Genomic DNA, 14640 nt, shown 5'->3' on the forward strand with positions numbered 1-14640 from the left:
ATAGTTTATTTATAACAATGAAATGTTTGTAAGAAAAAAAAAGATTGATAACGACGTACAGATTATACATGCATGTTATTTATGACATAAATAATACCACAAGAATATACACAACTTTTCTCTTATTATTTACAAGTTTAGAAGTGTGAGAAAATAAGGAACTTTGTTCCAAGGACGAAAAATCGCTGCGTCGTAGTGTTAGTTTATATATATTTTTAAAACTAGAAAGATTTCTAAGCTCTGTTAGTAGATCTTCATAATAGTAATCTTGATACATTACAAAGTGCCTAGTACATACGCATATTCTCAATCCAAAAATATCGAACCTTTCTTTTTAATTTACATTCACATTTGGCCCTTAAATGTTCGCGCGTGCGAAGATAATAGTTAAGTATTTTGTAAAAATATACCTGGTTCAGGTGCAAACTATAATTTCATTGGCTCCCCACAATTGGTCATCTTGCTTATTTCGAAACTTGAAAATTTTATTATTTCGACAATAGAAACGGTATCATCGTGATATGAAAGTATGTGATTGAGAATTGGTAAATCAACCTTTTACATTTGTTGTCACACATTTGGAAAGAAAAAAAACGTCGGAGATTTTCATATTTCTACGTAGCGAGGGAAGTTAACAATGTCGGGGATGGATTATTTCAGTATTGCAAAGTTTAATTATTTTTCCGGTAGAAAGTGTGAGCGTTGAATATTTTTCGCAGTCATAGAGAGCCATCAAGCACAAAAAGCTTATTCTTGTAAAGCCACCATCTTAAGAGCACCATCTCGCCTTTCACAAGCGACGTTGCTTATTGATACTTCTTTCTAAGCTCGTTCGTACCATTACCCGATGCGCCGTCGTAGTAATTTGACACTCTCTCACTCACTTGACTACGCGCGCTTTCATTTACATTTACACGATTGCGTTGCACTTGCCGCTCGAGGCAGAGAATCAACTGTGGCTTTGGTTGGGCGAAGGTGCTTTTGTTTCATCAAATGGTGCGGAAAATATTATTAAGCTTATCACTATATATATATTCATCTTTTTTGCGACTTACGAATCGCAAAGTCATACGTTATCTTTGGTTAAACTTCGTGGCATTATTGTTCAACAACGAGTTCTCTGGCACGAGTTTTTCATCTAAAGAGACATTCTACGCGATAAAAGCTTTTGAAAAGAGTCCCGGCAGCGGTCATAACCATCGAATCGAGCGCCAAACGACGATAACATTCCAATTTGATTGGCAAAGGACCAGCACTTCAACGTCCGATTATCGTCGGCTCGTCCGCCATTGCAAGCTCGTCATTGGGCGCTCTGTCGCGCTTACGCTTCCTCGAAAATATCATAAACGCACAGCCGGCCACGAGATTAGCCAAGAAGACGAAGCACGCGAGAATCAGAGAGTAGCCGAATGACAGCTCTGCCTCTTTCGGGAAGATCCAGTTGTCGCGCTTGCTGCCGTAATCTTTGGAACCTATCAACACTTGGATTACTACCATTGTACATGCACCTGCAACATTTATGTATTATTAATGAGTGACTTTGATAAAGTTGGTAAATTGTTTGATCAACAGACCACGGATAACGCGTTTGAACGGACCGCCTGACCAAATCGAGGTCTTTACTACTTCCACCAAAACGTCGTTTTTATATTTCCGTACATACAAAAAAAACTTCACGCGGAAGTAACAGTTCTATGATTATCGGAAATTGCCATCATTATAAATTCTTGTATTATCCAAGTATTAATTGAATTATATATAAAATTGTTGTCCAATCAAGATCGCAATTATAAACTCGAAAATTAAATCACTTACACGTTATAAAATCAATACCTCCGGCCAATCGCTTGAACATATAGCGTGGGTTGCGGAACGTATAAATTGAAAATCCAAAGCCCATGACCATAACGAACATGCTAATGATAGCGAATGAAACATCTGTTCTGGCATAACCTGCAATCGAATAATCGGGGTTGTATTGAATGGACATAAGCTACATCGTTCATATTTCAAAAACTTATGCTACAAAAAGAAGAAAAAAATAAAATTTTCATGCGCGAATCGTTAAAAGCTTCTCATAATTAAGAACGGGATTATATTTGTCCTCGTATCGCGTCGATTGAAGAGATTACTTCGAGCAGCGCCCCTCGGGCGTCATTTCCCGATGATCGAAACTTTACGAGAGAAAGTGCAAAGAAGTGGCAACTCAAGCGAAGAGTATCCAGTAGCCCGGCAAACCGCGCAGCCCCTCGAGCGAATTAAAAAGGCAGCCGCGGTCGTCGTCGAGCGCTTATCGCTAACGAGTTGGACGAGCGCGCGCGCAAGCAAAACTTTGATAGTAAAATCTTCACGTGTGTGAGTGAGTTTGTATAGCGTTTTTATGTTTATCGCCTCGCTCCGACTGTCGACTTGCTTTTTTATGAGCGACTAGTCAACGGAATATTTGAGTTTCCAGCTGGCGCTCAACATCGGAAAGACATTTGAATAAAAGTACAGCTTTCATAACTTCTGAAAGCGGCGGCGGGAAAAAAAGGAAGTTTCTTTCAATTTGTCTTATCAAGAAAAGAGTACGGAAACGTGCGCAACGTAATACAGTGCTTTGTATTCGGAAGTACGAAAGACTGGCGTAGCAGTAGATCGTAAATACGAATTTTCGACGATCTTTTCTTTTTTTCTTTTTTCTTTAAGGGTTTACTTTGCTTCTTCCGTTTCATAGCTGCCTTCGCTAACTCCACGCTGCTACAACTTGCTAATAAGGAAAAAAGACCGAGGTAGAAGAAAAAAACTGCGTACTCATGGTCTACGCGCTAACAAACATACACTTCTTGCTTATTTGGGAAGAAAGTACTAACGACTGTAATTATGCTATTTCTTTTTTTTCATGAATATATTTGTGTAATGAGCAAACGTTGCATTAATAAAGGCTCCTATCGACTTCAAAACGCGACCAAATGAAAATATAAACTAGAAGCATCATTTTGAAATTAAAGTGATTGTTGATGACAGGTAAGATGAAACAAAGGTGTCTACGTATATTCAATCAGCCGCGGAAAAAAAACAGAGAAAGAGCAATGAAAAAAGTTTGTATAGTACGTCAAATGCGATCCTTACTATCGAGTGTCTTGTCAGAATCCTGTCGTCGTTTTTGTTTAAGCTTCATCTCCTCGGGCAACATGTCGTTCTGGCTGCATTCTCCTGCAAAGTCATGTCAAAATTAATTCGATTTCATCCTTCAAACAAGCGCGCGGCTCTTCTAAAGCGATTACTACTGATTGGAATTTTGCTGTAGCTTGCTTAATGAAAATAAACACTGGTTATCGGCTTTTTCGAGTTTATCCGCAATCCAGCATATCGGCTTTTGTTCAATTTCTCATTCAAAGTACCCGATGTCATCGTTTCGCATTGACATTTTCTTCGCGCGATAATAAATGACAGTGACGTTTCTTTTATCCTTTTTCAAAAATGATTAATTTCTGTTAATCCTTCCGCCACATTCTCATCAGCCAAACATTTTGCACTTTTTTACCACGTGACTTAGGAAAACAATTCGCCGGGGCGTATTACGGCGGCCAAACGATTGTTTCGAGCCGATAAAATAAATTCCAGCTGTCAGCAGCGGCACTGCTGCCGAGCGCGCGCGTTCGCGTAACTTCTCATCGGCGCGTCATTAGCATGAAACGTGAAGGCGCGCGTGAAAATCGGATCTCTCTCGCGTGAAGATAGCAGTCATTTTCGATCTTGTGAATGCGTGCTCTGCTTGAACAAACGGCGCCAAGGAATATATATTGTCTATACGAAGCTGTCGTGAGAGGGTCTAGCCAAGAAAATTGTGTACCGCTATATTGTCTGAATTCGTACGAGTCGAGGTGATTGGACTGGGCTCGTATTTTTTTAGTGAAAGAGATTATACCTTCGAGGATTCTACGTTAGTATTTGAAAAGCTCTGTTCGGTTTTAGCAAGTCAGGTTTCGAAAATTCGGTTAATCTTTCTAGGATTTTGTACTAGAATTGAAAATTCACTTTGCATTCAATTTTATAACACAAAGTCGATCAACTGCCAATACGTTGAAGTGATTCCCGAAAGCTTTGGCCAAAACTAATTTATTGCACGACTTTGTGAAGTTACTGCAGTAAGTTAAAATACTACGCCGTACAATGCACGATAGAATATGTAGTTACCGTGTCCATAATAAATTACACTCTGTAGTATATAAAAAAAGCGACGAACGGAATTAACCCTGTATATAGAAACGGTCAGGTAGCTTCGTGCGTCAAATACAACAAAGAGCATGGTCAGAGAATGCGACAAAAACCGAGTGACGCGTAAAGCTTGTAAAACGGAAACTGCATCAGCTCTTCGTTGACGCAATCCATTACATTACGAAAGCTCGAAGTCGCTGTCGAGGCGCGCCGATAAAGCTCGCTCAGAGACAGGTTTGCGTCCGATAAGTCGCAAGAAAGAGAATTGCAATCAAGCCGAGTGTCCAGTCAAGTTGCGTAACTTACGATAAGGAGTCTTCTCGCTTCCATTTCGATGATCGATGTATCCGTAAGTGCAAGCTTTGAATAATCCGGAGTGCCCGCCTTCGAAGTGCTTGGTGCCGTTGCGCGTCGACTGGCTGACAATGATATCTTGGTCGACTGGTGGCAAAGCCGTCAGCCAGTGGTCAGTACCGATCGACACTGCCCATACGCACACCGACAACCCAAGCAGAACCGTGCAGCCGAGCAAAATACGGCGCTCGAACACCACCTGCGGCAATTTAATCAAAAAGGTATGATCATCAGTCCATTAGAGACTGCCTCCAATTGTTGTCAATGTGCTCGCTCATTGGACTTTACGAGCCGACTTTATGACCACGAAACAATGTATTGATCTTCAATAATAAAAAAAACACTTTTGGCTTAGTGAGCAATCGTTTCTTGCTTGGACGACGAAAGATCATCAATATTACGCAGCAAAAAAGAAGCGTCGAAGTGGGGGAGAGCCCCTGAAGCGTCGATAAAGAATGCGGAAACAGTTTCTCGAAAGAAAGAAAAAAAAGATGAATTTATCGCCAGTGTAGCAAAAGCACCATGTGAAGCGATGAAAACTCAATTCAGTCGAGAGCATCCATCATTGTTTTTGTCTGACTGCCGGCGAGCATCGATCACGCGTGAGCAGTGAGGCAAAGTAATAAAAAGAAAAAAAAACAAGAAACAAGAATAAGTGTGATGCGGACATACGCTACCTGATCGTAGAGAGCTTTCATGTGATTCGGCATAGCAGTTGCGGCGATTGCGTTCCTCGGCCAACGCGACTGGTTAACGAAGCCTAGCACTGCGCAAGCCCTCTCTTCCACCCGCCAATCCTAGTCCCATTTGTGAGTGTGGCTAGTAGCTTTTCCAATGCGAGGTGTCGGTTGTCTGAGCTTCTCATCACCGCGATCCTCTTGGATTCGCAGTGCGGATTTCCGCCGACTGGCGAATTGAATAGAAGGATTAAGCACGCAGAGAAATGTATGGACTCCTGGCTTTGATTAATTTTGCGCTGACTTCGATGCATTATCGGCTACCATATAGCTATATATTACGAATCGACGTTGCGTAAATGAATTCTCGGCGTAATTATGCGCCGATAATAATGTATTAACGTTCCGTAATACGCAAAATATAGGTGGTGCACACGGTCACGTATAATGAGTTTTGCGTAAAATGTCCAATCGTAATACCTATCGTGAGCGACTATCAATTGTCTTTGTTATTTCTTTCGTCTCGCATTACAAATCTCCAAGTGGTCAGCTTCCAATTTTGAGCACGGCGTTTTCGAACGTTTTCTCGACCGGGATAATTGACATCGCACCACGTCAGGCGTGATACGGCAAGGGCCAGTTTGTCGTCGGAAATATCAGATCGGCTTATCCGTTTACAACGAGAGGCAAAAAAACGTTGTGTAAATAGACAGAAAACGAAAGCCATGCGGTTACGGGCCCTCTCTCTTGATCTCTGCTCTCGCGCGCGCTTTTCCTCCGTTTGACTAAAAATAACAAATGGCGTTACGTGCGGTTTGACAAGTGGCGTCTGATATAGCTCTAAATTACGTTACGCAGCGCTCTTGTTTTCTTTTCTTTTCTCTTTTTTTTCTTTTTTATAAATATCGATTCGTCTGCCGATGATTCAACGAGTAAAAAAGCTCGATGTCATATTTCAATTTCAATTTCGAATATCAGGGTTACGTGCAAACATAACGCAGGGCGAAAATAGAACCGAATAATGAGTCGGTATCGAAAAATAGAATAATGAAAGTTTCGCCTCGGTGGAAAGCTCTTTTCAACGACGCTTCTTTTCCTATGTCTTTCGCATGCCGGGAAAATATTTGAAATTCGAATTGTTATCGAGAGTTTGGCAGTGCTCGGGCTATATCGAGCTTGGCCATCGACATTGCCGATTTGCGGTTGGCATACGTTTTTCGCTTTCTGACAGACGTCGAGCACGAAGAGGGATTGGCAAAGGCTTTGTCGTGAGCCTTCTGAAAATATATTCGTCTGTTAGCGCGCGAAGCAACATTCTTGAGTATTTTCAGTCGCAGTGCTGAGAGCGCATGCACACTTGTGTGTTCACGCGCGAAAATCGTAGCTATCAACAATGCCGAGGGTCGCCTGAAGGATACTTCCGGGATGTTTGTTTTGCGACGATGTAGCAATTGTGCTCACTTGCCGCGAGAGCTGTGTACTTTCCCTTTCAAGAGGAAATACAATGCTAACGTTGTCGACCCAGCGCGAGTAAGTGTGTTTTTCTCGAGCGATTTTAAAAACAATTTCTCCGCCTATTAGCGTGACTTACGCGGTAAATCTTCCACCGAATATTGTCAAATTGTCAATGTCGAGAAATATAGACCTGCGAGAAGCTCCGAAGCTCTGAGCAGGGTTGCGGCTTATGCATAATCAAGAACCAGTCTAGACAAGCAATTACCATGCGGAGCTGAAGATCCACACAATGTTAATGCCTCGTCCCGAGTAACATTCAAATAATTGATAGCGGTGGAAACGATTTGTCGCTGCCGGAAGAGGATGAAAATTTTAACGATCGACAATCATCGGCTAAATTTTACGCCTCTCGAACAAACCTCGATAAACTGGCCATCTCTCAGATTCCGGACGAATTTTCGAGATCGTTACTTTCACGTCGCAGTTGCGCGCAGTAACAATATTAATTTATGTCTCGTGTACCAGCACAAGCCCATTCCGCTTTTCGCAAAAATATTTGCTGCTCTCGTCGTTATTTCGCCATGATATACGATATAACGATCGTGTGTTGCCCGAACGTATAATATTCCAAATTATGACCCCGTGGCATTATTGACACAACCAAACGTAATGTTCGCATCCCTCGTATCGGTTTCAGTAATACAGCCGCAGCCATGTTTGGGTTCGTGCGCGCGTGTGTTCGTCAAAAATAAATAAAAGAACAAAAAAAATAAATAAACTAAGTTGTACTGGAAAGGCCCCTTGAGTGGAGTAAAGTTAATTAACATTAGGCGGAGCTGCATCCGTCGTAAAGACGAGTGCGTCAAAAACCAAGTGGTGGCGCTCACTAATGAAACTCATAGCCGTGCGCGGCACAAAAGACGCCAGCACGCTAAACAGAGACGAAGCCAGCAACGGAGGACTTAATGAAAAAGTCAAATTTGAATTTTTATAGCGCAGACAATGGCTAGATATTAGCATCTCCGCTAGGGTGTGAAATTTCATTGTCGATATGGAGAGGCCGCAGCCAGTGATAAACGAAACGTATCTACGAAAATGCCTGACCACCAAATACACGAATAATATGACTCCGGGGGAGAGAGGCGAATTATTGCGGTCCGCAGGATGGTTATCATAAGCGCCAGTGTCGTAATACTGTCGCTCATTCTGGATAATCAGACATTCTCTCAGGTATTTGGACGAATATTTTTCGTGCTTGGCAAACCCTTTTTATCGTCAAAGTCTTCATTTACTCGTCGGAAAATGAAACACTTGTTATTTCCGCGTTTTTTATATAATATTTTAAAAAAGTAAATGGTATTAATGTTTAAGAAAGAGAACATCATGGTCGCCTTGAAAAGGTTGAAAATAAGTAGTGATCATTTGAAAGTATATTCGCTCGTCGAGCATAACTGTCATACTCGACTGATATATTTTTTAAGCTCTAAAATATAGATTTCGAAAGTTAGTTGCAAAGCTTTTGAGTGACGTAAATGGATTTGAATAAAAAGCGCTTGGAAAATACATTCTTCATTATTCGAAACTTCTCAATGCCACGCTCAATGAAAAGAATTTTCAGAGAACTCTGACAGCAATTCACAGAAGCAATATATTGCGTTGTTCGCGTTTAAATCAAGTATCTAGCTACATTGGTGATTTTTTTATTCTTGTTTCACCCGTTCAAAGATTGAAATTTTGAACTGATGTAATTTGTCTGAAACGTGTATGCTAAATTATACTGTTGCTCGTTTAGAAATACCAGGAATCTAAAGCCAATATAATTTTCAATATCGAAGATCAAAGCTGGCGGTTATGTTTGGTTCAGAATCGCATATCTACGCGTCACACAGTCATATGGGTAATGTATAGGTTTCGACGGCAAGCATTACATACGTAGATGAATTCCGGGGGCATGAGCAACGTCTTTGGGTGTTGATTTATAAATCAAGCGGTATTATTGTGCCGGCTATGCAAACATGTTGCGAAACTTTCCTTGTTACCCTGCATAACCAACTATCTCAACAGCATCACGATAAAGAATAGCCTTGCGCGACTTCTCCCTGAAAATGCCATTCTTGATTATCTTTACGAGCTCCAGACTTTTCTTCTTGTATACTCTCCGCTCTCATTTTATGGCGATACTCGCATAGCAGCGGAAGAAAATGCTCTGAAAGCTTCACGCTCGACGCTGATGCTTCAACTGTTATAAGTCACTCTGCATCCAGTGCGAGCATAAATCATCAACTATCACAGGTACGACAATAGCTCCTCCAAAATTGTTAGCTCTCTTTCTTCATACTTAGTTGAAATCCATTTTACGATAAATAAAAAGTATTCACCTTTGATCTCAGTTTTGAAAAGGCGTTAAGTGAATTTGATATACTAAGCAGTGGAACCGTTTGAGTAGCAGGAGGCATTTGAACATTAATAATTGATAAATGTCGCGAGAAACTTAATGAAACGAAGATTGTTTGAAAAATTTGCAAACGTTACGTAAAAAATTCAATAACGGAAATAATGGACCGCTGAACATCTAACGATCATGCCGCTCTAAAACCCCACATAGAGATTTTGTAATTAAAAATATACTAATTCAATCTAAAATACATCGTGATACTCGAATTACTTTTGAGATCGGTGCAAAAAGTAATAAAACAGATATTTCCAACCACTTTAATCAACGATATCCAATTTAGAAAATCGAGCTTGAATTGTAAAACTGATCTCAAGTGTGAAAGTCGAGAATCTTATACCCACTCGATATTGGTATTCGAAGCAGCATTGCAATAGCGAAAGTCGAGAAAGATAGAGAGAGAGAGAGAGAGATAGCTATAACAATACGATGATTGTTAGGGTTGCAAACCACTACCACGGAGACTCATGGACTCTTTCGTCCCCGCGTTTTTTATTGTAATTTTGCACTTCCTTGGTGCGACATTTAAACAATTCCACGAATGCTTTATACTCTAAAGCCACTTTCGTTCGAAGCAATAAATTCACCTGGCAACGGTGCATGCAAATGGCCGTTAATAATTATACGCGAGCATGAAATATGTGTGCAGCGCCATTTATTGCGAGAACGAGCGGCCGAGTCAAATGAACGAGGTCCGCAATTCACGTAGACGTGGCAATAAAAAAAACTGAATAAAAGCTCTATTGACTTAATTCGGGTCAGAAGCTAGTACGATATTGTATCGTTGGGAATAATGGAAGAAAAGAGTTTTTCGGATGAAAAGCCCGCAGTGCTAGTAGATCTCTCTTTGCTATGCGCGCTGTACATTATTTCATTATTCATCTTTCTGGGAATCCAACTCGGTTATTAAAAATAATGAAAAACATTACAGCTCGTCAAGCTTTCAGCGAACCTACCTCGCTGTGCAAAGCAAATATTGTTTTCCAAGTAAAACGACGCTCTATGTAAACCCAATTTCATTACATGAATTAACTTTTAATTGCGGCAATCGCGTCATTCGCGGAAAATCAACATGCAAGTAAAATCAACTGCGCATTTAGCAGCTTGGCAATATAGCCATATTTCGAATCCCGCAAACGCGAACAGCAGCAAAGTTTCGTTTCTGCAAGCTCCTCGTTCGAGTCCGATTGTACCGTTACACGCGCGTAGCAACGAAGGAAAGAGTTCTCTGGCGAGCGGCGCTCATCGCGTGTAATCGACCGCCGAACTGCGCGTTCGTGCATCACCGAGTCAAACTAATTTTGGTACGCTGCATATGTCATAATTTCCGAGAGACAACATCACTTTTTTACGCGGCTCTCGGAGTCGCTTTAAATATAAACTACGTTATACATGCACACGTGCACGCCCGTTGTCGAGGTAGCGAAGCGGTTTTTCGCGTGCCATCGTGTCGGAAAAACGCTGTAATTGAATTCTCGTCTTCTTGTAACTCGGCGCGAGGAACGGAGACCGCGAGGCGTGTGCGGTTGCTCCGACGTTACAAGTTGGTTTTTCTTTTCATTTTCATACTTCAACTTACATTCCGAACAGTACCGCGACTTTGGCTATTCCCTTCCGCAATGACTGTTTAATTGAATTTTTCCGAAGTTGCTTTTCTCGCCCCACGTTAAAACTTCTCGAGTGTCGTGGGTTGAGTAGAATTCAAGCGAAACATGAATGATTAAATGGAAAAAAAATGCTAAAAATGTTCCGTAGAACAGTGATAGAGAGGAATACTATTTTCTGGTCTTGGTTTCAATTATACGAGAGCAGGAATAATGGAGTAGCTTTTGTACGCGGGGTCTGCTGAACTCCGTTCAACGACTAAGTAATCGAATTGCATGAAAACAAAATATTTTGCGAAAAAATATATGACCGAGTCAAAAATAAAACTGCCGAGGAGCAGCAAAGAAAAGAAAATGCATAGTCTGACCAAACAAAAGGCGTCGACAGTTAACGTGTTTGAAATACAAGCGTGTTAATTACGTCAACAAAATCGACATCCGAACGGGATATTTTTAAGCAACTCTAAATTTCCGAGCCCATTAAGCCTGACAAATAAATCTTCTTTCTTTCGAACGCTGACAAGCAACAAAAGTATTCTATTTACTTTAGCTATTTCTACCCTCGAACAAATGGTGAATGCTACAAACAAGTTTTGTTTGCCGGTAGTCGAAAACTTTGGGATACGATAACCAACTGTAAAAAAGAATCGACAGACACCTATGAACATTTCATTGCTCTTTGGAAATTCTTTTCTAAGCGTAAAACATTCGCTGATAAAAGCGATCTATCAAAGCTGGAGGGATGAGCGAATGATTAAATCGTTTGATAGATAAATTCTCGTGACTCGACTGTCGCGATAAATAACCGAGCGATTTGTAGGGGAGAGAGTCAACGACCACGCGGTGAATGCACGGCGTGGCGAGAAAGGACAAAACGAAAAAGGGTGGCAAAAAATAAATAAAAATAAAAGAAGCTTTGACAACGAGCTCGCGAGCGCGCAACAAGTAGCACTTTTTCAACGGCTTGAGAAAGAGAGAGAGAGAGAGAGTACATACGCAGCAGGCCGACCGAATTCTCGGCGCGCTCGATTGGCCGTTATAAATACAATAGCCGAGCGCTCTTGCCGCAAGAGAGATTTTTTTCCAAGCAAGCAACGCCGAGCTAATTAAAGGCGCTCGCGAGCGCGATTTGATGATCGCTTGATTTATCGCAATGAATCTAGTGCCTTCGAACGTCGATGATGCGGGTCGTCTCATTAATTGCCCCGTGTATGCAAATGTACAGTGGCGCAAGCGATTTCTGTCTGGTCGCGGCTGCTCCCGCACGTAATTCGTGTCATTTATCCTCCGTGCCGCGAAAACAAACTTCCTCGACTCGATGGGAGTCTCGTCGGTTGCAAACTCGATCACAATCACGTATTGCTGCCATCTGATGTGTGTGAATGTATTCTTTTTAAGCGCGCACACGAATGTTAAAGAGAAACGCCGATAAAGAAGTTGCACTTTGAATACTCGCTGCATTATTTTGAGTGCAAGTTCGAGCGAAACCGTTACTGCATTATGAAACAAACGAGAGCTGATGCAAACGATCATTGGCACATAAGCTCGACGTATAACTCCAAGCAAGAGAGCTTTATTACCGGGGCTAACTTCTGACGGCATCCAAGAGCGGCGAGAACAGCAAGGCATTGTTAGCAAGGTTACTATTATGTGCGAGCAAAATACGAGAGCCCTGCAACTGAACAGGCAGTCACTAGTTTGCGTAATTTTCATTTGCATCGTCGTACCCGGGACTCGCGGAGCAAGTTTCTTTCGCGCGCATCAAACGCAAATCAATCACGAGCTTTCCGCGCATCCCCGCTCAATTGTCGAGATAGCAAGCGAACGTCCCAAAAGTTGGCACCAATTATCAAATTCGCAAATTCGCGAGCTCGCGCGATACAGACTCACGTTCAATATTGCCGATGCATTGTTCGAGCGTTCTTTCGGCAGCGAATCGATTGTGGCCGAGCCAGCAGCATACAAGCGAAACATCTTAAAATTCGGTAGACGTCGGCGAATGTTTTATCGACGAAGTGTACGTGTATCTGTGGATACACCCTTGCGCAAATGTTTGCGTGCTTTCGAACTCTATACTACACCCTCCTCTGACTCCTCTTCCTGCATCTCTTACCATCTCTTTCTCCCTCTCTCGCCCTTCGGCGCTTCAAAGTTACATACTTATCCCGAAAGTTTGACGTGGCGTGTTGCCATTGTCGTGCGAGTTTCTCCCTCAAAGCCGCAAGATTGCTGAAATCACTTGAGTCGTCGAGAATGAAACATTGTTTGTTTAATGGAAATTCGATACTACGAGTGGCTGATAATGATTTTTAGTGTACGTGTCAGTGCAGAGATTCGGGGCTGCCAGTCATATATAATACAGGCCCGTCAGGGTGAAATTTCACCTTTCTTTCTCTCGTTCTCTCTCGCTAGCGGAATATAGACTGGCTGATATTACAAAGTATGGTTCGTATAATGCATCGAGCTATATACCAACAGTAACTATTTCTACGAAAACAGAGCACTGCGTGGAACACGTTTTTTATCGCGTTGTAATTCGATAACCAAATAAATTCATACATTAAAAGTTCGCTAAAAATGTATTGGAGAAGTAATCAATTTCAGATTGACGGTGAAGTCAAACATTATTATTTTGTACATTGTTTTAATTGTGATTGTCGATCGATCAATTACGTCAGTTCAAAACTTCTAATTATGCTTTATTAGCTGCGTATAACGCTTTACTCGATACTATATTGTATTGCTTTTTTGTGAAAATACTCGACTTATTATTTTACTTTGTTATTTCAACCAATTTTCTTAAAAGCTTTCAAAATTTATAGACCTTAAAAGAATAACTGAATAAACATTGATATTTAAACCATGGAAATAATTTTAGTTATTTTTAATTTTTTTATTTTGCGATCAAACTGAAGAAAATTCTATTTGCACGTATTAGCTCGAATTTTCCACTGATTATTGTTGTAATTTCTGAATAAAGTTAATGTACAATTAATCACAGGAATTCTTGGTAACAACAAGAACAAATATAAAAAGCTCGATTCTTCAAACATTACACCCACATGTGTGTTTGATTATTGAGTAGCTAACCTTTAGAAAATAAGTTCATCAATTTATATAAATGGCTGTTCGAGTAAAAATTAACCAAAAACAATCCTCATTATAAATACCCAAAGCATTATGAAAGATTTAATACCATGAAACTCGTAAAATCGTAAAAATAGAAAACAAAGCTCCACACTGTTACTTTCCACAGCAGCAGTGGAGTCTGGAATAATCAATGGTGAGAGCTCGCAGTAGCAGCAGCCGCAGTACACAGCCTAAATCACTGACACCCAAAAAAGCTCGCGGTTCGTTCGAGAGCAGAAGCACGACTGAATACTCTGGCTCGGCGGCGCACGCCGACTATTTTTCTCCCTCTCTCTCTCTTTCTGTCTGTCTCTCTTTCTCTCTCTCTCTCTCTCTCTCTCTCTCTCTCACTCATACACTGACGCTCTGGCTGCTGGCGCGTGTGCGCGAACAGAGGGAGGCGGTGAGATTAGCCGAACGTACACCTTTTTTACTTCGCCTTGCCTCGTCGCAGGAAGAAAACATAAAGAAAAAGAAGAGTCTTTCATTGCTGAGCTCACCGTTTTTCCTTCCTCTCTCTCTCTCTCTCTCTCTCTCTCTCTCTCTCTCTCTCTCCTCTCTCTTTTGTTTTTAGATAGCTTTGAAATATTGTGATAGAAGCGGCGTATCACAAGCGAGATTTATGGTTTCAGTGAAGCTATATGTGCAAGTCCACGCATTGCTGCTGATGCATAGGTGGTTTCTACATGGGATGAGCTCTTTGAAAAATGATCTCTGTCCTCGAAGAGGGGAATACCCGGATTTGTACGGGCAAGGAACAAACAACTAT

General features: G+C 41.3%; 1 protein-coding gene across 1 annotated transcript; it reads right to left on the reverse strand.

Annotated features, from left to right (window-relative positions):
* Positions 1–6: 6 nt before the first annotated feature.
* Positions 7–14112, reverse strand: LOC131667963 (uncharacterized). Its single transcript, XM_058941749.1, has 6 exons — positions 13939–14112; positions 5232–5460; positions 4507–4753; positions 3112–3195; positions 1816–1953; positions 7–1508 (listed from the first exon to the last, which is right to left on the reverse strand). The coding sequence occupies exons 2-6, from the start codon at positions 5262–5264 to the stop codon at positions 1258–1260; spliced, it is 753 nt and encodes a 250-aa protein (XP_058797732.1). The 5' UTR covers positions 5265–5460; positions 13939–14112; the 3' UTR covers positions 7–1257.
* Between the last annotated feature and the right edge of the window lie 528 nt (positions 14113–14640).

This window comes from Phymastichus coffea, unplaced genomic scaffold (assembly GCF_024137745.1).
Source record: "Phymastichus coffea isolate CEN01 unplaced genomic scaffold, Cenicafe_Pcof_1.1 PCOF00072, whole genome shotgun sequence".
Taxonomy (NCBI): domain Eukaryota; kingdom Metazoa; phylum Arthropoda; class Insecta; order Hymenoptera; family Eulophidae; genus Phymastichus; species Phymastichus coffea.

What these genes read in the sequence shown, in the direction of transcription:
- LOC131667963 (XM_058941749.1), bottom strand. Translation starts at nt 5,264, where the DNA reads ATGCCGAATCACATGAAAGCTCTCTACGATCAG. An exon ending in TGAAAGCTCTCTACGATCAG is followed by an intron (nt 4,754 to 5,231) that starts GTAGCGTATGTC and finishes AAATTGCCGCAG; the next exon opens with GTGGTGTTCGAGCGCCGTAT. An exon ending in AAGCGAGAAGACTCCTTATC is followed by an intron (nt 3,196 to 4,506) that starts GTAAGTTACGCA and finishes ATGACTTTGCAG; the next exon opens with GAGAATGCAGCCAGAACGAC.